The sequence below is a fragment of the Hemicordylus capensis genome, chromosome 1, assembly GCF_027244095.1.
Source record: "Hemicordylus capensis ecotype Gifberg chromosome 1, rHemCap1.1.pri, whole genome shotgun sequence".
Lineage (NCBI taxonomy): Eukaryota > Metazoa > Chordata > Lepidosauria > Squamata > Cordylidae > Hemicordylus > Hemicordylus capensis.
The window spans coordinates 411,890,379-411,914,811 of record NC_069657.1 but is presented as its reverse complement, the minus strand read 5'-3'; the positions used below and the strand labels follow the sequence as shown (position 1 = coordinate 411,914,811).

General features: G+C 44.1%; 1 protein-coding gene and 1 non-coding gene across 3 annotated transcripts in view; one reads left to right on the top strand and one right to left on the bottom strand.

Annotated features, from left to right (window-relative positions):
• The first annotated feature begins 16,305 nt into the window (after positions 1-16,305).
• On the top strand, positions 16,306-16,378 carry TRNAT-UGU (transfer RNA threonine (anticodon UGU)). Its single transcript has one exon. It is a non-coding gene; the product is annotated as a tRNA-Thr (tRNA).
• A 4,244-nt stretch (positions 16,379-20,622) lies between these two features.
• Positions 20,623-24,433, bottom strand: part of HHIPL2 (HHIP like 2) — a 28,359-nt gene continuing 24,548 nt past the window's right edge. Inside the window, exons 8-9 of one of the 2 annotated variants that reach the window (XM_053308572.1) lie at positions 21,900-21,982; positions 20,623-21,221 (exon numbers count right to left, since the gene is read on the bottom strand). In XM_053308572.1, coding sequence (XP_053164547.1) covers positions 20,854-21,221; positions 21,900-21,982 — 451 coding nt within the window. In that variant the 3' untranslated portion in view covers positions 20,623-20,853. The remainder of the gene's footprint in view (positions 21,222-21,899; positions 21,983-24,433) is intronic. The other variant, XM_053308581.1, reaches the window with a different exon arrangement.

The following is a 24,433-nucleotide window of genomic DNA, read 5'->3' as shown; positions in this document are numbered from 1 at the left end:
GCCTTCCAGAGTTTTTAAATTGTTGTAAATGGTTTTAATGTTGTAACCTGGTTTTTCAGGGTTTTTAAACTGGTTTGAGTGTTTTAACTGTTATTGTTTTATAGTGTTTTACAACCTCTCTTTTTAACTGCTAATTGATTTCAATTGTTTTGTTTTAATGTAAACCGCCCTGAGCCATTTTGGAAGAGTGGTATAGAAATGAATGAATGAATGAATGAAAGAGTGGGGCAAAGGGGAAGTAGGTCCCGCCCCTGCAATCCGCCCTCACCATCACGGATGTGCCTACCATCATGAGGAGGGCTTTTCCCTCTTCAGACAAGCCCTGTTCAAACCATGAGTGGTGGGGGCAGGGGTGATTGATGCAGCAGGGGCGGGACTTCCTGCACACAGCTACAGCGGGGTTTTTGCATAATGTCTGAATCAGGTGATTGTCCTTCACCTCAGACAGCAAAATGTCTTGGCCCACCTCTGACTGTTACCTAAAAACCACATTCATTTTCCATAATTCTTTGTATCTCTGTTAAAGTTGTAATTTGCCTTATTGTTTAAAAAATCAAGCAAAAAACACTTTTTAGCCAGATTTATCAAAACTAATGAGCCCCACATGCTGTATGTTTCTCTCAGTCATCCTCAGCAAATTCCTTCCCATCACAGAACAGCCCACGGGCCTTTGCTTACAACGAGAGTGATTGCCTTTCTCTTGTCAAGCTTGCATAAATTTCTCCAGCAGATGGTGGAACTGTGAGACAATCAGATGGCTCTGAAGTATTTAATACAATTAAGGATATGCAATCTGGAAATGCCCCAGGCTCATACATTTTGTCCACTGATTTCTGTAATGCTTTCAAAAACAAATCTGCACAGCCTCCTTTTTTGCATAAGCTTAATAATGATTTCCTTACTAGCAGCAGGAGATTCAGCAATTCTAAATGAACCAAATAATTATTCTTGGTTAATACATTCACTTTTGTTAATAAACAGGTTCGGGGTGACATGAAACCCATAATGGTTGTTCCAAGATACACGTCACACACTAAGCCAGGGGTAAGCAACCTTGGCTCTCCAGCCACCCAAGAAAAACAATGCTTTAATTGCACTTTTTTCCGGGGAGAGCTGGTCTACCAATTGGGTTTAATGGGTAGACCTGCTCTCCCAGAAAACCTATTGGTAGACCTGCTCTCCCCACATAAAACCAATCAGAAGCAGTAGAATTTGGGGTGGGGGGTGGCAGTTTGAATCAACGAAATGATTTGAACTGAATCAGGGTCAATTTGATTCAACCTCTAGAATCGCCATTGAGGTCAATGGTGGTTCGATTAGAGTTTGAATAGTTCAAATTGACCTAATTCAAATCAAATCTATTCATCCTCGAATCACGGTGCACATCCCTAGTCTGGGGCAGGGCCTCTCCTTCACCAGATGTCTTCAAGCAGTGGCTGGACAGTCATCTGCCAAAGTTGCTTTAGTTCTGGACTTCGTGCATCAAGCTAGATGTACTAGATGACCTACAAGACCCTCCAACTAAGTGGTTCCATGACTGTCTACTCACTAACTCCTCACATGGCTGCGGTATATGTTGGCATTCACTCAGTGCAGTCGGTGGCAGACTGGCCAGGGTGTCAGCTTGCCCGATGGCAAGTGGGCCCTGTGGGCCCCTGATGAAGTGGGCCCCTTAAACATTAGACAATATGTTTAAAATGTTAATGACCTTTTAGTAGTTTGAAAATATAATAGAAGTTCCAATATTATTACTGTATGCAACTAAATGTTATGTCGTATTACTATTTTAATAAAAAAATTTAATAAACTCATTTTTTGAGGATACTTTATATTTAAGAATATTACGCCCAGCCAGCCGGGGGTGCCTGGCAAAGGGCAGTGGGCGCTGGCGAGCCTCCGGCAGCATACCCACCGCAGCCCCCGCTCGCCTCTGCCACCTCCTGCGGCAGTTGCTGCCACCACTGCCGCCACCCCGCTGGCCATCATGAGCCTGATGCCGCTGAGCGACACCATGAAGCTGGCCCTCGAGCAGATCCTCCACGAGTCGCTGCTCAGCCCCTACGCCCTCGACCTGTGAGCTATTGCCCATGCCCACATTGCACAGACAGCAAATATTTTTCATTGCGTCGGCTTCCTCAGTTTGAGTGTGCTTCGTCAGCTCTTCACCTCGTGCTTGCTGTGTTTTATGTGTTTTATGAAAGGTATGTATTTAATTAATATTTTTTATATGCTGTGGCCCTAATATACTTTGGAGACAAAGGGGGCCCACCCTTTGTAGATTCAGCTACAACAAAGTTGAAGGAACAGACAAGAACATTTGATAACGTTCACAGCAAGGCACTAGAATTTGTAAACAAATGTAATGACAAAATTTCACAGTTGAATATGGATGAAAATCAAACACTGGAAATTGACTCTTGGGAAACAGCATTGCCAGTTAAGAGGCAGAGGAAGAAGAAAAGAATGGCAGATGAGCTTATAGATAATGAAGGAAATTCCTCAGATTCTCTAGCTGATTTTTTAGTAAATGTGTTTAACCTAATAATGGACCGCATTGTCCAGTCACTAGATTCACGCTTTGTACAACACAAAAAGTTGTATAAAGATTTATCCTGTTTGGACCCAGCAAAGTTTAAAACTATTGCAGAGAAGGGCTTTGAAGATGAAGCATTGTAAGGTATTATTAAGCTGTCTCCACAAATCAACAAAGATCAAGTAATATTGGAATTGTTTTCTTTTGCTTCAAACTTTGATGTATTAAAGCTATTGCTTAATGATGGTGAGAATATGGATTCCAGTTGCAACAAATGTAAAATTTGTAGCACTTGCCCATCGTGTGTACTAAAAATTCTGGCATCCAACAGACTTCATGACAAGGCATATGATAACCTTTATGAACTTTATAAAGTCATCTGCACACTATCAGTTACTCAAGTCCAATGTGAGAGGACATTTTCAAAGCTAAAGATCATAAAGACAAGGCTAAGAAATTCACTGTCTGAGGAGAACTTGGAATCATACATGTTGCTATCCATTGAAAAGGAATTGTTAGATGAATTGGATGCAGAAACAATTATTGACAGATTTGTACAATCATCTAGTGAATTCAAACAATTGCTCTTAATATAGTGGACTGCATGAAATATACTTTTGAACTACCTGTTAATGTGTAAAATGTTCAGTACAAGCAAACTATTTAAAAATATCCACCATTTATTTTTTTAAAAATTAAAAATTCAATTATAACAATCTGTACTGTATATTGCCAGTAATAAGTACAATATATGTACACTGTAATTACTAAAAAACATACATTTATTTCACACAAAAATTAATTGTACCTTTTTCCATTTATGTATTTTTGAAAATTTTTATTTATTTATTATAAAAAGTAAATGATAGCCTTATAGTTGTGGGTGGGCCCCCTTTGTCTCCTGGCAACCAATATTTTTAGACCCATTCCGCCACTGAGTGTAGTAGCAATGGCCACAATAATTATCACAGAGAACATTGCTACAGGCAGGGCAAGGATGGATCCAGGCCTGCTTTTCCATACCCAGCCTGCCCCTCAAAGTGGCTTCATTACCAATGGCCTTAGAACCCCACTGAAAGAGGTGGAAGTCTATAAATATATAAACCTTTCATACCAGGATAGCCCTTGATTCATCCAGTCAGGTTTTCAGCCTTGGGTCTCCAAATGTTATTGGACTACAAGTCCCATCAAACTTGGCCACAAGGGCCGAAGGCATACCAGGATCCTTTTCACATGTGCTACTGCCCAGCCTGGTTACCCCCACATCCTATATCTGTGTATTTGTTTTGTTTTGTTTTGTTTTGTTGTCCTTGAGTGCAGGACTTTGCATTTGACTCTGCTGAGATTCATTTGGCTCCTTTCAACCTGAAGGCCATTGTGTCTGGAGATAATGAGAGCTGTAGCCCAAGAATATCTGGGGACCCAAGTCTGGGATCCCTTGGTCTATATCCAGGGTTTGGGACAGGAGTTTCTTCCATTTCCATGTGTGGAAATGCCAGGAATTTAAGCTGGGACTTGTTTCCTGCAAAGCACATACTCTATGCAGAAATCGATGTGATCAGTCTGAAGTGGAAAACAGCAGACCAAGTAAGAGTTAAGCGCATCCACACCCCCTCTCCATACCATGCCTCCACTCCTGATGGCTCCTTCCATAGCTGCTGGCTGCCGCTGTGGGATAATGTTGCCCATGTCTGCATGTCATGTCTAGTTTAGACTTGAAGCCGGCTGTTCCAGCTGCTTTGATTAAACCTCTGTATTCACAGGAAAAAATATGCAGCATTAGCAACAACAAAAAAGCATCTCTGTATTAGCAGAAAAAGGACATCAAACTTCTGAATCATTATCCCAGAGTGTACTTCCATAACATTCTTTACTATTGTTATTCAGCAGAACTATTGATTAAAACCACTCAACTGACGGTGATAAATAGAACAGAGCAAGCAAACGTGCTGCCCATGCATTCTCCCAAGGGCTTGTTTTTAGCCTTCTGAAGCATTCTGGGAAATGCTGGGCTCCATACTGCATGTGACCCAAAGGACTGTAGGAGCAATATGTTAGCAGCTGCCTCACTTTGGCTGGAGCATCAAAAGAAAGTCTGAGAGAGAGGGAATTATCGTCAGCACTAGCACATCTCCCTGCTAATAGCAGAGAGACCAGCAAGTGTTGATGATCATGTTCTAAATGTGTGAGGTGTGACATTTAGTAAGACATCTCCCTTGTTTTCTTTAAGGCAGAAACTTTGAGGAAATTATCATGCACACAGATATGTTTCCATGTTAACCATGCTGAACAATGCTTATGCAAACAGTATGAGAAGGATGTTTGTATTTATATTTATATTTCAAGGTTTAATTCAGAACTCATAAGAGACTGCTTCAGAGCTTGGTGTGGCCAAGCAGCTGAGCACACAGGGAAGGGGGAGAAGGAGCAATTTTGCTTCTCCCTCCTCCCTCTAAAAGTGCCATTTGGCTGCCACAAATATGTCCCTGGGGACTGCGCAACCCTTTGCACTTCACACAGCAGAGGGTTCAGCCTTCTTGGCTTTGGCCAACATCGCCTCTAGTGCTATACATAACCAACCAGAAAGAGGGGCAGTATCGTAAGATACAGAACAAAAATGTAAAAAACGATACTGCTATGCTAATAGTACAGTTGCAACAGTATGTATTTTATAAAATAGTACAACCTCTTTCAATCTTATAAGACATGTTTCAACACATAACAAAACGATCATAGTGATCAAGCAGTGTGCAACGATAAGCCTAGATCTGCTTTTGTGTATCTCCTAAGAGATAAATGTAAATGTCCAAAGTTTTTACCTTTAGACACAACTATTACCTTTGGACATTTATGATTATCCCTTAGGAGATACACAGAAGCAGATCTAGACTTATCATTGCACAGTGCTTGATCACTATGATCATTTTTTAATGTGTTGAAACATGTCTTTATACACACACACACGCTTTTGCAATTGTCCTATTAGCATAGCAGTATTGGTTTTCATTTTTTTCAACATCACCTCTAGCCCAGGTACATACTTGAGTTGTGCACTCTTGGTCTAAAACAGGCCTGCTCAACTTAGGCCCCCCAGCTGTTTTTGGACTACAACTCCCATAATCCCCAGCCACAGCAGCCAGTAGCCAGGGATTATGGGAGGTACAGGCCAACATCTGCAGGAGGGCCAAAGTTGAGCACCCCTGGTCTAAAAGGTGGCAACCCCACCAAGTGAAGTCAGGAATCTGTCCTAATGCAGCTCAACATGCAGTCCTTCTTCCAGTGTATGGCCATAGGTGGATTATTACCGCAGAGGCAAGGGGGCAATTTCCTATGGTGGCAAATCCTGGAAGAGCGGCAGATCTTAGGACCAGGGGGAAGTTTGTTTGTTTGTTTTACTTTTAAAACTGTGTCTGCCGCTGCTGGCAGCAGCGAGAGATTAAGCCTCTTGCTGCCCGACTGCCGCAGCGAGGTGGGTAGGGGTGACAAGGATGAACACCCCCCCTTTTTTTTTACTTCTAAATGCCTCCAGAGCGGCTGTGAGGAGTAGGGGACGAGAGGCAAGTCCCCCCTTCTACATTTAAATGCCTGCAGAATGGGGTGACTGGCTGCAGCGGGAACTGGGAGGGTTGTGGTTGGGGGAGGAAGTTCCCCCATTTTACCTCTAATACAACTTCTGCTGCTGCATGGAGGAACAAACAGTTAACTGGAACAGAGAGGGAGAGCTCCTTCCCGCTTCCCTCCTTCCTCTCAGATGACTGCACGTCCCACCCCTAAAGCAGCCCGTCCAAAAATGGTTTCCTTTAATCTTAAATGGGCTTGTATCAGAACCAATCTTTGGAGTGCAGAGATTACAGCCCTTGAATATTTACTGCCTCCGAACTAATCCAGCCTGCTTGTTTCTGGCCTGACAGTAAATGATATTGTCATCTTAACTTCACTGAATGAATCAGTAAGCCAAATATATTAAAATGTTCTTAGGTTTATTCATTAGTATCATTCTTTATTTCTGACATGCCCTCTGGCATCCTGGATCATTTAAAGAGTAATTAATGAATATATGCATGTCTAAGCTTTATAAAAGATCTGTCATATATGAAGAGCAGCTGTTAATATTTTTCTCCCACAGGGACCCCCAGAAAATTAATATTCCAATTTGTTAATCAGATTAGAGAGAAATGTATTCCTTCTCTTCTTCTTCATGTTCTCTTCTGACATTCTCTATGGTGCAAAGTCCACTGGTGTGTTTTAATTCCAGAGTTAACTCAATAGTTCTGCTTCAGGGACTTTGCTAAGTTTATCGAAGTTCAGGATTGAAATAAACAAGGGTTGAATTATAATGTCCTCCATCTGCTCTCTCCACGTGGATTTCCTACTGGATCCCAACTCCATCAGTGAACAATCAGTGAATTTGCATAGAATAAGCATCTGACCTGAAATCAGCTCTAGTCTGACATTTGCAAAGATGATGGGTGATTTTTCCCAACATTTCTTTTCATTTTTATTCCCATTGGGAATGCTGGGAGTCATGCGGAGCTGTGATGTCCCTCTGTAATTTGCACAGAGTCACTTCTGTGTTCACTAGAAGCTCTGATGCCATGGTAAGTCCCACGCAACCAGCAAGACCACATTCCTCCTGGGTGCTAAGCTCGCTGTACAGACTGTGAGCCATTGTTTAACATAATATGGAGTTCACCACTAGGACAGAGGGAAGAAGAAAAAGAAAGAGATGGATGATCATTAGGAAGACCTTAGTCTTCTAATGCTATATTATCATATGCTGCAAGATATTGAGGCACTTCACACGATCAGTATGAAGCACCGGAGGGAGTTCTGCGGGGAGAGTGGGCCTAGCCCGCTCTCCCCGCAGACTATTAACAGGCAGCCCTGGGTGGCCGTATCGGCCACCCACACGACTGCTGGTTCCGTCACGGAGCCAGAGGGGCCCACGGAGATCGGGGACCGCATGGCCTCTGGAAGTTCCAGGATGCCCCACACAAGTGTGCGGGACATCCTGGAGAGACCCCCGAGCCCAGGAGGCTGCTTGCAGTTAAAAGGTCGGGGATCTACTCGTGTGTTGCCGCACACCACAGCAACACACGAGCAAAAAGATGAGGGTAATGGAGCACTCGCTCTGTCAACCTCATCTAAGGAGAAGAGTAATTAGGCAAGCTTGCCGCCTTGGGAGCACTAGGCTCGCCTGCGAGCCTGGTGGTTCCCACAGTCCCTGGAAAGTGGGCTAAGCTCCCTTAGCCTGCTTTCCAGTGATCGTGAGAATAGCTTCTTTGGCTGACATCCGATTGAAGCACTTGCGGAAGAACAACGCACCAGCGCAAAGCTGCTGTGCTAGTTATTTGCACTAAGTCTGGAGCTTGCTTTCCAGACTGGTGTGGGTGCTACCGCAAATATGCTTGCGCTTGAGCAACGATGTGCAACAGTGGCACATCTCATTTGTTTTAAATGGAACTTTTGTGCAACTGTGCAATTGCACACATTCTTGAGGGTTTTTTAGGGCAACTAAAGAGCAAGCTATCTTAGGAACATAGGAAGTTGCCTTCTGCCAAGGCAGACCATTGGTCCATCTAGCTCAATATTGTCAACACAGGCTGGCAGTGGCTTCTCCAAGGTTGCAGGCAGAAGTCTCTCTCAGCTCTATCTTGGAGATGCCAGAGAGGGGACTTGTTGCACTAGGGCATCTTATCTCATCACACTGACTTTCATTAGTCAGGATGGCAGCTACTATTCTGAGATCTTTGAAAATTTTCAAAGACCCGTAGCTCCAGTACACCATCCTCCCATATTACGGGGCAGCTTAGGTCCAGGATACTTAAGAGAGCGCCTTCTTTGTCATGAACCCAGCCACCTATTAAGATCATCTGGGGAGGTCCAGTTACAGTTGCCACTGGCTAGTTTGGTGGCGACTCAGGATTGGGTCTGCTCTGTGGCTGCCCCAGGGCTTTGGAATATGTTCCCTGTCAAAATACGAGCTTCTCCATCTCGGATTGCTTTTTAAAAGACACTCAAGACATACCTGTTTTCTCAGGCTTTTAACTGAAATTAATTTTAAACTGTTTAATTGTTTTTATCCCCATGAAATTGTTGTAACTTTTTTTTAATTCTGTGGAATTGCTTTTACTGTTTTATACTTCTTGTTTTTTAAATTGTGCACGCCACGTATTTCTATACTGCCTGATATAGAAATCCCCAGGCAGTGTACAAATTAAAACATAAAATAAAAACAATATAAAACAGTTAAAATTCATAAAACAGAACCTCAAATAAAAACACATATCAGGCAGTATAGAAACAAATACATAAGATATTTTGAGTGGGTTCTGTGTCTATTCACTCACATTGGTAGGAATTCTTGACTTCCAGGCCATCAGTACTAATTGTTTGGCTCTTTGCAGCTCTCTTACAATAATCCATTTTTACATACTTCAGTATCACTCAGTTTGCACTGAAGCCCATTAAAATCTGAATTGTGGCCAAGATGGCTGTTCATTTGGGAGGGAACTGCTGCTGGAGAGAAAATATAGTTCTGTGCTGCATATGCACAACTGTTAACACTCTCAAGAGGGAGTCTATACAGCAGTGATTTTGTGGAAGGAAACCCCATGGATTTAGCGCCATTCACTTCTAGCAATGTGGGAGCCATTTCCCCATGGCAGGATATGTGTGTGAAGATATAAACCATGTTGGGAGAGGAGGCACTTGTGTGGGAATTTCCCACCCAGTCATTGCCCTCCTTCCTGGCCAGCACTATGAAAAGGGCAAAGAGTTCAGTGAGAGAGGAGCACAATTCCCAGTTTAAAGGTCTGCTCTTAAAAGCATTCTAAAATGCAAAAAAGGAGTTCAGGTAGGAGCAAGGTGTGCATTTCAGAGCATTTGTGGTAGTGGTGGTGATGGTGGTGGTGGTGGCAGTAGCAGTAATGGCAGTGGTTACTTTGTATATTCCATAACGGGATATATATCTGCTTCTATGGAATAATCATGTGCAGTCCAAAATACTAGGAGGGGTCTATCCCACTCTAATTGGTGCCCCTAAATTCAGATAACAAAATTTGGACACAATGCTATTTGCCTACAGCTGCACTAGCAATGCAAATAACTAGAAGATAGAAATAACTGAGGTTCCAACTAATGCCTATTAAGAGTTGTGTGCTATATGTTGTTCTAATAAGATGTGGGGGTGGGGGTGGGGGATATTATGCAGAATGCCCATCCACAGTATGTCTGGCATTCAGTGGCGTAACTATAGGGGGGTGGGGGGCACGTGCCCCGGGCACCACCCCGGCGGGTCACATGGGGGGTGCCAAAAAGTGGCTTTCCCCCCGCCGCCCCCCCTGGATCGCCCGCCAAGTGTGGCGGCGGGCGTGCAGCGGCAATTCGGCGGCGGGTTGCCCGCCGAGTGGCGGCGGCAGCAGCGGGTCGCCTGCCAAGTGCGGCGGTGGCTGGTGTGGTAGCTGGCGGCATCCCATGGCCTGTGTAGTGGCAGCGCGGAGTGCAGGCAGCGACGCCGAGCCAAGCAGCCCGGCTGCGCAGTTGGGACGCCGACGCCAGGCCGCTCGGGTCGGCGTTGCTGCCTGCACTCCGCGCCGCCGCTACACAGGCCATGGGATGCCGCCAGCCACACCACCAGCCACCGCCGCACTCGGCGGGCGACCCGCCGCCACCACCACTCGCAACCCCCCGCCGCCAAATCGCCGCCACCCCACCACCGCCGAATCACCGGCCGCCGCGCCGGGCCAGGTATGGGGGTGCGGGGGGGCGGGGGGCGCCATTTCAGGGCCATAGCTTGCCCTGGGCGCCATTTCCCCCCGGTACGCCACTGCTGGCATTAGCCTGGTGTGATTAACCAGGACCAGGACCAATGGGTTGAAATATCAAGGAAACAGATTTAAGCTAGACATTAGGAAGAATTTCCTAACTGTAGGAGTTGTACAGCCGTGGAACAGTCCGCCTTGTGCAGGCTGCCTCATTATAAGTTCTCCTTCTCTGGAGGTTTTCAGACAGTGGCTGGACAGGTATCTGTCAAAATTTGCTCTGAACTGGGGGTTGGAACAGAGGATCTCCAGTCCCTTCCACTTCTAAAATTCTATGATTCTCTGACTCTCACAAGCATAACTCATTGAGCAAGGCAGCAGATGTAGCAGAAGGACCAAAAGTCACATAGCAATAAAAGCAAGTTAAATCATCCAGTAAATCAGCAGAAACTTTTGTGGAGTATATGAGATTCGGGGCTGGGGGGGGCAGGTTTCATATTGAGCTGTCTAGTAGATTTAAAGCACTAATTTGCCCTACCATGTTATTTTTAAAACACATGTGAAATTCTCTCCTTTTAACCTTTGCAGTCTGGCAAGACCACAGGAGTTCCATGCAGGTTTAGGATGATATTTTGGCTCCACCTAATGGCTCACAGTTATATTGGCAATTATTTTCCCCTCCATGTGTCGTTGTGGCATTGTAGGCCCACCAATGCATTGCTACTAATCAGATGCTAAAAGAAAGAGAGGAATGCAGGTTTCAGATGTGCTAAATCAGTACACGGCACCCACTCACAATATACTTGGGGGTTATGACAAGAAAACAAGCTAGAACAGGGACGATGCTGCAAAAGAGAGCTGAAACAAAATTTTGCAACAGTTTGAAACCTGCTGAATTTTCAAATGTTGACATCTGAATGTTGATGCTGAAATTTAATCTCAGCATTGTCCTTCAAAACTTGCTTATTTTGACGGGCTATATGAATTAAGTAAAATCTGTAAATTTACTAAAATTTAGTAAATTCACTAAAATATAGTAAATTCTGTGGATTCGGGTGCAATTTGCCAGCTTGCATGTGCAAGTAGAAAACTGCACCTTGGTAAACAAACAAGGAGAGATGTGCACAAGCCCGTTTGGTGACTCCTTTGGGAAGCACCAAACCGGCTTGGGCACCCGCAGCCAAACCGGTTCGGCGGGGAAGGGAGAGGTTCCCTTAAGAAGCAGGTAAGCAGGTCCTTACCTGCTCCACTGCCACCCCACCATTTTTCCAGGCACAGCACTCACTCTAACAAGGCTGCCGTGGCTGCAGCACTGTGCCATGGCTGCACTGCATGCCAACGCCACTCACACAGGCTGCAGGGAACAACGCCACAGCCGCTGTGGCCTTTGCTACAGTGAGCCTTGCACCTGGAAAAGCAGCAGGGTGGCAGCGGAGCAGATAATGACCTGCTTCTTAAGGGAACCACTCCCCACTCAGCCCATGCCTGCATGAGCCATTTTTGCACATCCCTACAAACAAGTGGGAAGAAAGGTGAAGTTGTGCCGTCGAGTCAATTTCGACTCGTGGCGCCCACAGAGCCCTGTGGTTGTCTTTGGTAGAATACAGGAGGGGTTTACCATTGCCATCTCCCATACAGTATGAGATGATGCCTTTCAGCATCTTCCTATCTCGCTGCTGCCTGATATAGGTGTTTCCCATAGTCTGGGAGACATACCAATGGGGATTCGAACCAGCAACCTCTGGCTTGCTAGTCAAGTCATTTCCCCACTGCATCAATAGGTGGCTCAAGTGGGAAGAGGCACCCCTTTAATAATTGGTATGATTCCTTTTGAAGTGGATGGCCAACTTTTGAATCAACTCCCGTAGCAAGGCATTGAATACTAGGCTGATGTGTAGCAATTAGCAAAGGAAGCTATTTATTTATTTGATTGATTGATTGATTGATTGATTGATTGATTGATTGATTGATTTTTATACTGTCCTTCCAAAAGAGCTCAGGGCGGTTTACAATTAAAATGAATATTTAAATAAATGTGATCACTTGCAAATTGCTGCAGATATGATGCTGTGAAAGGCAGAGCTGCAGGATCTGGTTCTAAAACTGGAACACTAATTAGAGAAAATAATTAGAAAAGGATTAATAATTTGGGCATAAAGTAGTTTGTTTCTTAAGGCTGTCAAGATAGCAGTTGGTGGAAATCAATGGGTAAGATGGTCTATGGGCAGAAACATGGGAGGACAGTCAGAGAAGAAAACTGAGAGTTTGACATAAATGTAAAATATTTTTTAACCCTGTTTTCCCTATTTGGCAACTTTTCCAGCAGGCATTTAATTTTTTGCATTTGTGTTTTCGCTGGCTCTTACATTGTGGTTTTGGATTTTTACTGCCACGTTTTATTGTTGTTATATAATTTCATGTATTCTGGTTGTCTTTAAATCTGTACATCCCTTTGAGTTGTCCTTGCCTGGAAGGCAGGATAGAAATTTTATCTAAAATAAATATTTCACTCAGTAATCCCGGGACGGGGGGTGGGGGAGTATGGCATTTAATATTTAACTCAAAGCTGCATTCTTCATTTCTTTTATTCATGAAGCTATAATTTGACTGTATACTATAGCTACTCTACAAACTTCTGTCAGTTTTGTTTAACTGTCCTGGGTTCTTATAAAGGAAATTATAGATTAATGAGAATTACAGAGATAGGAAAGGGGATGCTTGAGAAATTAGAGATAGGAAAAGACTAGAGTGATGATGCACTTGTCAGAGAAACAGATGCCTGGTTCCTTTTGCCAATTTCTTTCTTTCCCAGAATCAAAGTGGGAACTGACCATACAAAACAATAGGACAAATCCAGGATTTTAGCATAGCTTTGACTGGGCAGGAGCAGCAGGTCTACTCAGAACTAAAAGGTAGACAAACAACAGCACCATGCTTTTTCTAACACAGGTCTTATTTGTGTTATTCAATTTAAAGCATTTTTAAAACTGCCATTATAGTCCATAAATCCAATACTGTGCTGCGGCTGAGAGAGAACAGCATATGACAGTCCTGCACTGCAGCCTGCTATTAATACTGCAGGTTAAAAAAACAAAAGTCAATACTGCAGGTTAGCGATGAGGTTGAAGTTTGTTGGAGTCTCTAGCCATGAATCCGCCACACAAAGAACCCCACCCCTCAGGTTGCAGCAAAGGTCCACCTACTTAAAGTTGCCCCCTCATATCAGAATCCCGCCCAGACCAAACCCAGCACTCTGTTGCATTCAGAAGCCTTTTGCTCCATTGACACAGGATAAAGGCATCTTATTACACTTTACATATTTAAAAACACCATTTAATTAATTCAGTTAAAATACCCCTGCTAACAGGGCAACGAGACACCTTTTAAAGTGGGAATTCTCTTATATTGAGCAGGGGGAGAGCAACGGGCCCTACCCAACCCCGGCACACACTTTGGCCAATGCTGAATACTCTGCACAGTCCCCCTGAGGCTAAGTGGAATGACAGTCATTCTCACAGTGGGGGGGGGGGTTCGGGGGGGGGGCTCCTTTAAGCAAAACAGTCTCCTCTTGAGCCCCTGTACCATCTTGGAAATGTCCTCCCGGCACACAGTAAAAGGCAGTATTGTGCAGAGGTCAGCACAGTGGGAAATGGCTCTCACATTGACGGGTCTTTTTTTGCCTAAGTGGCCCCTGCTTGAAAAATAGTGAAGGTCACTGTTCTTAAAGGTTAGCTAAAAACAGGAGCCAATTAAAACTAACCTTACAAGGCCTAGCCTTCCAGGGGTTTTTAAATTGTTGTAAATGGTTTTAATGTTGTAACCTGGTTTTTAAACTGTTTTGAATGTTTTAATTGTTATTGTTTGATGGGGTTGTATAATCTTTGTTTTCAACTGTTAATTGATTGTAATTGTTTTGTTTTAATGTAAACTGCCCTGAGACATTTTGGAAGGGAGGTATAGAAATCGAATGAATGAATGAATGAATAAAAGTTTAAGCATTTAAAAACTCACCAGACACAGACTGCAGATAAAAACACTTAGAAGCCTCTGTAAAAGATGGCCTGTGAAGACTCTCTGAGAGAGGGAGCATGGCAAAGTGAGAAGCCACAACTAAAAAGATCCTGTCTCCAGTTCCCACCAATCAGTGGTAGGACTGCAAGCTCAGTCAGTGGCAGGACTGCAAGCAGAGCCCAAGATGCTCAACAATGTGCCGTGGCCAGAGGAGCACCTAGGTGATTTTGGAGCCTGGCCCTAAAGGCCTTTGGAGCCCCCTCCCCCCCACCACCTTGCAAATTAAGCATCATCATGCTGGGCTGGGCAGCCACACCATCCGGGACAGTCTAAAGAGCCAGCGTGGTGTAGTGGTTATCGTGCTGGACTAGGACTGGGGAGACCCAAGTTCAAATCCCTATTCAGCCATGAGACTTGCTGGGTGACTCTGGGCCAGTCACTTCTCTCTCAGCCTAACCTACTTCACAGGGCTGTTGTGAAAGAGAAACTTAAGTATGTAGTACACTACTCTGGGCTCCTTAGAGGAAGGGCGGGATATAAATGTAATGATAATAATAATAAAGAGGACGTGGGGGCCCCAGGGACTGTCGAGACCCTAGACTTTGGCCCTAAAGTCCAGAGGTAAGTGCACCCAGAGGCCTAACTATAATAGGGCAAGGGCAGACAGTTGCCTGGGGGCCCACTGCCTTGAGAGGCAAGTCACATGACTGACTCCCCCAACCGCGCACCTGCCCGGGCTTCGGTTCCTTCAGTTGTCCTCATCCTCTGAACTTGATGTGAGTGTTAAGACCAGGAGCTACCAGAACAGCATGTGTGGGTGGGGGGCGGGATTTTAAAATCTTGTCTCTGGGCCCACTCCAACCTTGCTACGCCCCTGCGTGCACCTCTGGTCGCAGCAGATTCGTATAGGGGCAAATGCAGTCCCACAGATCCCCAAGCCTGGTGTAGGATTTTCAAGGACAAAACCAGCACCCAGAAGCAGATCAGGAACCGGTGAAGCTGCTGCAGGATAGATGTAACATTTGTGCAGCATCTAGCATCTGTTCACACGAGATGAGACCTGAGGAAGCAACAACATGGACTCCTCTACGATTGCTGTCCCCTTTTGCTTGAAGGACAGGAGACTTGCTGCTGCTGCGGTCCATTCACAGCTAGACTCGAATCCTTCATTCTGTGCTGTGTGGACACCTTTTGGGGGCCTCCGGAGAAACAAAAATACCGTCGAAAGTGAATCCGGAAGCTGGATACTAGGAGTGAGTTTGTAAACTCTGGCTAAGTTAGAAATTCTGCTCCTCCTCTCCCGCCGCCTCCCTCCCCGCTTATACTTCCCACGTTTCCAGAGAAGAAAGACTCACAACAATTTGGGTTGGTAGTTGAGTATTTATTTATTATTATTATTATTATTATTTTATTATTATAATTTCTCCAGATCCACCCCCGCCCGCCATTTGCCATTCAGGCTGAGAAGAAGAGTAAATGAAACTCATCACTGAAAGCTGAACTCGAAATCTTAAACGAAAAACAGCTTAAACTTCGAGTTACTTACTCACATGATGTCGCGTTGCAAAACGCAGTATAAAAGGCTGGGAGGGACCCCGTCGTGATCAAGGGTAGACGTCTCTGAAATGAATACACTCTCTGATTGTAACAAGCCCTCTATAGAGACATACTGCAAAGCAGATGGCAACAAATTGTACTAGCTGGATTAATTTCCCTTGCAAATATATTTGCGCTGGAAATATGTGAAAGGTCTCTCTAGGGCGAGCCATCCGCTTGTCGAAATCGTCTCCCTCTCCCCGCCTCCCGCTGCACTTGAAAACCAGCACTAGGCTCTTGCTTATAGATTCCTGAAAATCTGCTTTAGCCTTCCTCCCGCGGAAAGGAGATTTATTGTGTCTTCGCAGCAATATTAAGCGAGATGTTTTTAGCGGAATGATAGAAGCGTACACAGGTAGAATGGTAAAGTACCATTTAATGGTATAGGCAGAACTGATAGGCGGCTCCATAGCTCAGTGGTTAGAGCACTGGTCTTGTAAACCAGGGGTCGCGAGTTCGATCCTCGCTGGGGCCTGAGTTTTCCCTTCTTTTTAAGGGATTTGTAGAAGTAAAATCTTTTCATTTCAGCTCGTTTAAAGCACTGGGTGTTAATCGACAATTGCGATCTGTGTTATAAGTTGCTAAAATGTACCGCTGGGGGAGGGCCATTAATTATTATTATTTAATGCTCCGCAGCTTGATCGGCGCCGATACAATAAAAAACCTTTTTTTTTAAAAAAAGTAGATTGTTTTGAACGACTGTTTCAAGAGTTGTACACTTTAATTCAGATTCGGCCTGAAATGCATGTGAAGAGTCAAAGGCGTTGCGGGAGGCCCTGCTAATAAGCAAAGGCGGCAGCCGTCATTCCACGCTATGACCAGGAGGTGGTGGTGCAGGGCAGGGAACCAGGGAGAGAAACGTCAACACGCATCTCTTTCCCCCAGTATATACACATACACCTCACCCAGGGTCCAGTTCCTACACTGGCCAATCCAGACAAGACAGTAGTACTGTTGGTCGGTGGTTGCTCTGCCCGGCTGAATGATGTCCAGCCTGTTCTAGACAGGGTTGCACTCCCTCAGAAGGTTTATGGGGGTCTTCATCGATCTAGCAGTGTCACTAGAGGCTCGGCCTCTTTAGCTTGGAGTGCCTTTTGTCAGCTTCGGCTGAGACACCAACTGTGACCTTACCTGGATAGAGCTAGCTTGGCCACAGTGACTCATGCTTTGGTAACCTCTCACTTAGATTAATGCAATGCGTTTCACCTGGGGCTGCCTTTGAGAATGGTCCAGAAACTGCAGTTGGTACAAAATAGGGCTGCAAGATTATTAACCAGGACTGCGAGTTCTGATCCTATCACGCCAGTGCTCCATCAACTACACTGGCTACCAGTACATTTCCAGACCGAATTCAAAGTGCTGGTTTTAACCTTTAAAGCCCTAAATGGCTTGGGACCAAGTTACCTGAGAGAACGCCTTGCCCCCTATTTCCTGACTCAGACCTTAAGATCTTCTTTGGAGGCCCTGCTCCAAGTGCCTCTGCCAAATGAGGTGAGGAGGATGGCGCTACTAGGGAGAGGGCCTTTTGGGTGGTTGCACCCCATTTATGGAACAGCCTCCCCAGTGAAGTTCACCTTGCATCATCACTTTGTTCTTTTAGGTGCCAGGTAAAGACCTTTCTGTTCACTCAGAATTTCACCTTTTAAATCTGATTTTTTAAACTGACTTTTAAATAGTTTTTAAATTGTTTTCTACTGTATTTTGTTTTTGTGTATGTGTGTGTTTTTGTGTTGTCATTTCATGTGTTATATGTTTTAACTCAATATTTTAAAGCTGAGTTGTGAGCCACTCAGAGAACAATTTGTTATGGGGCGGCTAACAAATAACGATAAAGATGATGATGATAATATATTTGTTATTTTATTATTTTTATTATTATTATTATTATTACTACTACTACATACAACATAATCTCTGAATAGGACCATGTAATTAAGAAATGACATGCTTGTGGGGGTGGAATATCTGCATACCCATGGTGGGTACATTGGTGGTATCATGAGTATCATGGTGGGTACATTAGGCAAAGTACTGTCGGAATTGTCCCCTTTAATGAAAGGGAATTAAAGTAATATTTCACCCACATGTTGAGGGGCACTTTGACCGTCTCAGCCCCACATGATTAGGCAGCAGGCAAGGGATGGTGCACCAGGTGGAGGTGGTCACACACTCCTCCTCCACACATGATTAGGACAGGCCAGCAGACATACGGTCTGAACCAGCTCACGCACAATACATTACCATGAAAAGCTAGGATAACACTTCCTGCATCTGATGAAGTACTTCCTGATGAAGTGACTGCAATCCAAAAACATTTATGCTACAATAAATTTGTTATCCTGAAGTGCCACAATCTTGTATATTGTTGTTGTTTTAGCTTAATCTTTTCCTCTTGTTTTGGTTTTGTTTTGGCTTAATCTTTTAATATTTTGTTCTGTTCTTGTGTTGGTTTAATATTTTGCTGCAGTGATTCGATGCAATGTGAGCATCTGCATTAGTACAGCCAAGTGAATATCTGCCTCTACAGTGCAAAGAGAAAAGTTAAGCTACTGGATTCTAAAAGCATCCAAAGAGCTTCCAAAAAACATCCAGTTTTGTACATCCCATGGGGTTTATCAGCAGAAGGTGGTAATCTTTGAAAAAAATTTCAGTGAGGTGACAAACACAACCTTAAGTGTGAGCATAACTTCCCTGTTTTCCCCAATAGAGAGGTCACCCAGAGAAACTGATAACAAGATTATTGTGTAGAATTTGTCACAATGATTTGTAGAAAGGATTAGAGTTCTTCACTGAGGACAGGTGTATCAATCCACTGTTTCCCATGATAGCTAAAATGAAACATCCATCTTCATAAGCAGTGAGAGGTTCCAAGTTCCCTCCCTGGCATCTCCAAGATAGAGCTGAGAGATTCCTGCCTGCAACCTTAGAGAAGCTGCTAACAGACAGTGTAGACAATACAGAGCTAGATGGACCAATGGTCTGCCTCTGTATATGGCAGGTTCCAGTGGCTGTCACTTTTATGCTTCTGAGCTTTTCAGGTGCCTCTTGACTGGCAGTGTTGGTTGGAGACAGATTGGTGGACTAGGTTAGGGGTGGCCAAAGAAGCTCTCCAGCTCTTGTTGGACTATAGCTCCCGTCCCCAGCTTGCATTATATTGCCGCTAGGAATGATGGGAATTGTAGTCTAACAACTGATGGAGAGTCCCAAGTTGACCAGCCCTGAACTAGATGAAATTCTGGCCTGATTCAAGCCACTCTTATGTTTGTAACTATTATAACAAGGCTTATAATAATGAGACTTCCTGCAAAAGATAACTTTGCAGTGTTCTGTCCACCATATATTTGCATGGTTTGAAAGGTTTTTCTCCCTCTCTCACAGCACTAGAACCAGGGATCATCCCATGAAACTGATTGCCAGGAAATTTAGAACCAACAAAAGGAAGTACTTTTTCACACAGCACATAATTCATCTCTGGAATTCTCTGCCACAGCATGTGGTGATGGCCAATAGCTTGGATGGCTTTAAAAGGGGGGTGGGTCTATCAATAGCTACTAGTCTGGTTGTTGTGGGCCACCCTCAGTCTCAGAGGCAAGTTGCAGGGGAGTAACAGCTTGAGAAAGGGCATGCCCACACCTCTTGCCTGTGGGCTTCTCAGAGGCATCTGGTGGGCCACTGTGTGAATCAGGATGCTGGACTAGATATACCTTGGGCCTGATCCAGCAGGGATGTTCTTATGTTCTAATGTTAAATCACCCTGATAACACTTTTACATTGCAGAGCAGGATATAAATCAATCAATAAAATGAATTTTCAAATCACATTTGATTTAGTGGTGAGAAGTATTCCAAAATATGACAGCTTTCATTGTTAAAATCACCACCTTGTGGGGAGGGACAGAATCATACGTTGATTTGATTGTTTTTGTCCAGCATTTAATTAACATTACAGAGAGAAAAGAGAAACAGCTTCCAAAAATGTATATTATTATAAGAGGTTAAAAAAATTCAGCTGCCTAGTCCCGTCAAGATATAAAATGCTGAGCAACCTGGTTAACTATTAGCATTTGGGTTAGTTAAAATACTAACATTCTAATGAATCATTTAGAATATGTGCCCCTAAGTACAGCCAATGTTGATTCACTTGACCCCCTTTATTCTCTCAGTGCAAATTAATGCCGCAAAGTTATGAAACCAGACCTCTCTGTACTCTCAGTGATGTTGTTGCCGTGGCAATCATCAAAGGAGTGATTTACCAAATCAATCACCATTTCACACAGCTGCAGCCCCACTGGAGTCACCGGAACGGCATACTGTAAGGGGTCACCAAATTACCTCCTTAGACTGATTAAATGGTCTTCAGAGGAAGATTTGTTAAAAGCAACAACCTGGAAACCGTCTAGAGCAGTTAAACTCCTCATTAAACCCTTGTATCCCCCGTCTCTCACACTCAATGGACTAGCAGCTGTTTAGTTAGTTACACAAGGACTAAATAGCCTGTCTCTAATTTTTGCATAAAGAATTCGATTCTCTTACTGAGGCTGCCATCCTTTTCACACTTTTCTGAGAGCAAATTCTATTGAACTCATTAGCCCAATCCACACATTATGTTCCATACTCATGCAATGAGTGCACAGTGTGAACAGATACAGCTCTGTACACAGGTACAGCTATTCACATGTTATGTTGGATACAGGTACATCAGCACACTTCTTATCTGTACCCAAATTCACTTTTAACATGAACACAGGGACACTCATTCGCACAAAACCATGTACAAGTGTACAGACATGAGTACACTTGTATGACATAATGTCTGAATAGGGCTACTGTGACTTTTCACTCCTGGGTAAACATGCGTAGGATCAGGCTGTAGGAGCAACATGGAATGCCCGGCACTCTCATCTACATACACTTCTCTCAGTTCTTTGAGGCCTGGTAGATCAAAAGGCACTTATTGAGCTCTCTTCTTCTTCCTCTTCTTTTGCGTTCTCTTCTTTGGGGCACGGGGACGTTTCTTCTTGGTTAACTGTGAGCCTTTCCTCTTTGGTGGGGAAGACACTGCTTTAGAGACCGACGGAGCCCTGCTCTTATGTTCCTGCCTATCAGACTTTGCCTTGGATTCCCGAGCTTTGGTGCTTGGTGCTGCCTGCTGCTTTTTAGCAGACCCCTCTGGCTTGGCGGCTTGGCGTTTGGAGCCCTGCGAGGATGCAGATGTCTTGGATCTGGGGCTGGAAGACTTCGGGGGTGCTTCGGTGGAGTTGGTGGCGGTTTTAGGAGACCGGCTTGGAGGAGGCTCATTAAGCAGTTCAAGGACAGTCTCTGCAAAAATATATATTTGGAAATGTCTTAAATCAGTACAACAGTATTGGCCTGGATCAGATTATACATAGCTGCTCATGCTACATGGGAACATAGGAAGCTGCCATCTGCTGAGTCAGACTGTCAGGTCCATCTAGCTCAGCACTGTCTATGCTGACTGGCAGCAGCTCTCCAAGATTTCAGGTAGGAGTCTTTCCCAGCCCTACCTGGAGATGCCAGAGATTGAACTTGCATGCAAAGCAGATCCTCTGCCATTGATCTGCAGTGGGGAGAGGTGACCCCCCACCACACAAACATTCCCTACCCCACCATGGAAGTTCCATGATGTAACAAACTCATCAAAACCCATATCTGAGCATCTTCAGAAGAGCCATAAGACCAACCTGTTGCAACTGGCCCAGGGGTTTGAGGTTATGTGAGTAAAGAGTAGGGATTAATCAGCAAATTCGATTAAATTTTTATTGTCTTCTGTAGTGGGGGAAAGGTTGCTTGTATTATCTACAACAATGCTTCAAAATAGAGCAGGATATACCACTAAATAAATAAATATTTACCTAATTTAACATGGTGTTTACATAGTCCTTTGGCTTTAAAGATTAGTGTATACTTCAGCACCTCATTTCAGTGCATCTGCAAAATTTGCACCACATAAGCAAGAAAATACCCTTATTGACTTACTTCCAAGTGGAGTGAATGGGATTCGCTTACTCTTTGTTTTCACTGGAACAGGCTTCTGTTTACACTTCCCTGGCGGAGCTCTCCTAGAAAACAGAATCAGTCACAAAAACCACAAGTGAACATCTAAGAGAGAGGAGAAGGGACTTGGCATTTTCTAGAGGCAGATGGACTGCCCCAGCCTTCCGGTTAGATCATGCACCCACAGGAAGAAACTTCATTTTTATTTATTTATTTATTCATTCATTCAATTTATATACCACCCTTCCTAAAATGGCACAGGGTGGTTTACATTAAAGTCAAAAACACATAATAAAATAAAATAAAAACATTTAAACCAGATTAAAACTCATTAAAATAAAAACTAGACATCATTAAAAGTCAGGCTGAAAAGATGCATCTTTCAGGCTATCCTGAAGGCCTCCAAGAAAGATAACTTTATGGTCTGTAGTTGCTAAGGCAGTGCTGATCACTAGCAACCAAACAGAAGTTCTCACTCAGGGGAGGCCCACAAACCAAATAAAGAAATGAAAGGAGAATATGAACGTCTGTGGATGTTCATGGTCCCAGAATATGGTCTAATGCTGAAGCTAAGCAGGTTTAGGTCAGGGTCATCCAATTAGGTCATCCAGTACTTGGATGGGAGATCCTCATAGGAACCCCATGTATACCTCTTGAGTCACATGACAGAAGACATGCAGAGAGTATAAATGGAATAAAATGAAAACCTGAATCATCTTAGAAAAGTATGAAAAGCTGCATGCCTTCTTCCTGACAAGGGGGTAGGATGGTACACTTTCCCTTCTACTGATAATGTCCTTTAACCATTTGTAGCATCTGGTAGCCTGTAAACTTCTTACCCTTTCCAGAAGAAGCTTTGCAGGCTTATGTGGGGGGAGCTTTTGTTATATTTATAAAGGCTACCCTGACTCAAATTATCATACTGCCCTATAATCTGTCTTCATGGAGCAATAAGGAAGTTGTATACCTGATTAACTTTCATGACTTCCCCCAAAGAATCCTGGGAAATTTTAGCTTGGTGAGTGAGAATCTGTTAAAGGGATCTGTTAAAAATCCCTTGCTCACTTCACAGAATTAGAGTTCCATGGGGAGTTAAAAATGGCTGTTAGAGGTAAGATCTGAACAATAACTAAAAAAGAAGACCAAAAAAAATTTTATAAGGGAAAACACATTAGTTGTGTGCTGCATGAACAACAACAAATATGTATATACCGCTTTTCAACAAAAGTTTCCAAAGCAGTTTATACAGAGAAATAACAAATAAGTAAAAAAGATAAATAAGATGGATCCCTATCCCCGAAGGGCTCACAATCTAAAAAGAAGCATACTGTAAGACACACACCAGCAACAGTCACTGGAAGTAGTGTGCTGGGAGTGGATAGGGCCAGTTACTCTCCCCCTGCTAAATAAAGAGAATCACCACATTTTTTAAAAAAGTGCCTCTATGCCCAGTTAGCAGAGGTTGAAGATAAAGAGATGAAAGCCTTCCAAAGCACCTGTTAGGCTACCAAAAAAAAGATTAAAAGAGCATGACAATTAAACTCTGCCCAGAAAAGTGACCACAATGTGAGTATGCCAAGTTGTCTTCAGAAAACCGATGGTTATAGGGTAGGGGTTCCCAGCCTGTAGTACTCCAGATGTTGCTGAACTTCAACTCCCATTATCACCAGTCACAAATTATAGCTGGGAGTGATGGGAGTTGTAGTCCAGAAACATCTGGAGTACCACAGGTTGGGAACCCCTGGAATAGGATAATGATAAATGCACAGGCAGATAACTTGTAATGTATGTAAAATACTTCAGGTGTCAGACAAGGGGGCTATTCTGACGATCAGCTGATAGTCAGAACCACCGGGCTCGGCTGCTCAACCCGCTCAAAAACCAGGTTTTTAGAAACTTGAGTAGCCGCAGTGCGGCTTCGCACTGTGCCTACTCATAAGTAGACCCCCGGAGGGGAGGCAAAAAGCCGCCTCCCAGCTCCGGGGGTCTCCCCAGTATGCCCTGCGCGCTCGCGCAGGGCATACTGGGGCTTCCGGGGGCCGAGCTCCCCAGCCCCCGCCAGCTCCATCTCAGAGCCGTCGTGTGGGCAGCCGATCCGGCCGCCCAGGGCTCCCTCCCTGCTCACCGCCCCAAACTGGGTCTCACGGATCGTGAGACCCGGTCCAAGGACTAGGAAGACCCACATTCCAATCTTCACTAGGAAGACCCACACTCCAATCCCCTAGTCCTTGTCTGATTTATGGCTATAAATCTCACCTTGGGCCAGCCACTCTATCTCAACACATCTCACCTCTGGATCATTGTGATGATCAAACTGGGGGAGGAGGGGCAGAGTGAACCACGTGTGTTGCCCTAAGGTCGCCAGAGGCAGGGAAAGATAAAACTGTCCTAATGGTATAAAATGTATTCTTTCTCCACAAAAGCACAAACAAACCAGAGTGGAATAATTCAAGATATTAAATTACCCAGAACCAAATTAATTAAAACAAGCAACTTAACAATCAATACCATCCTAC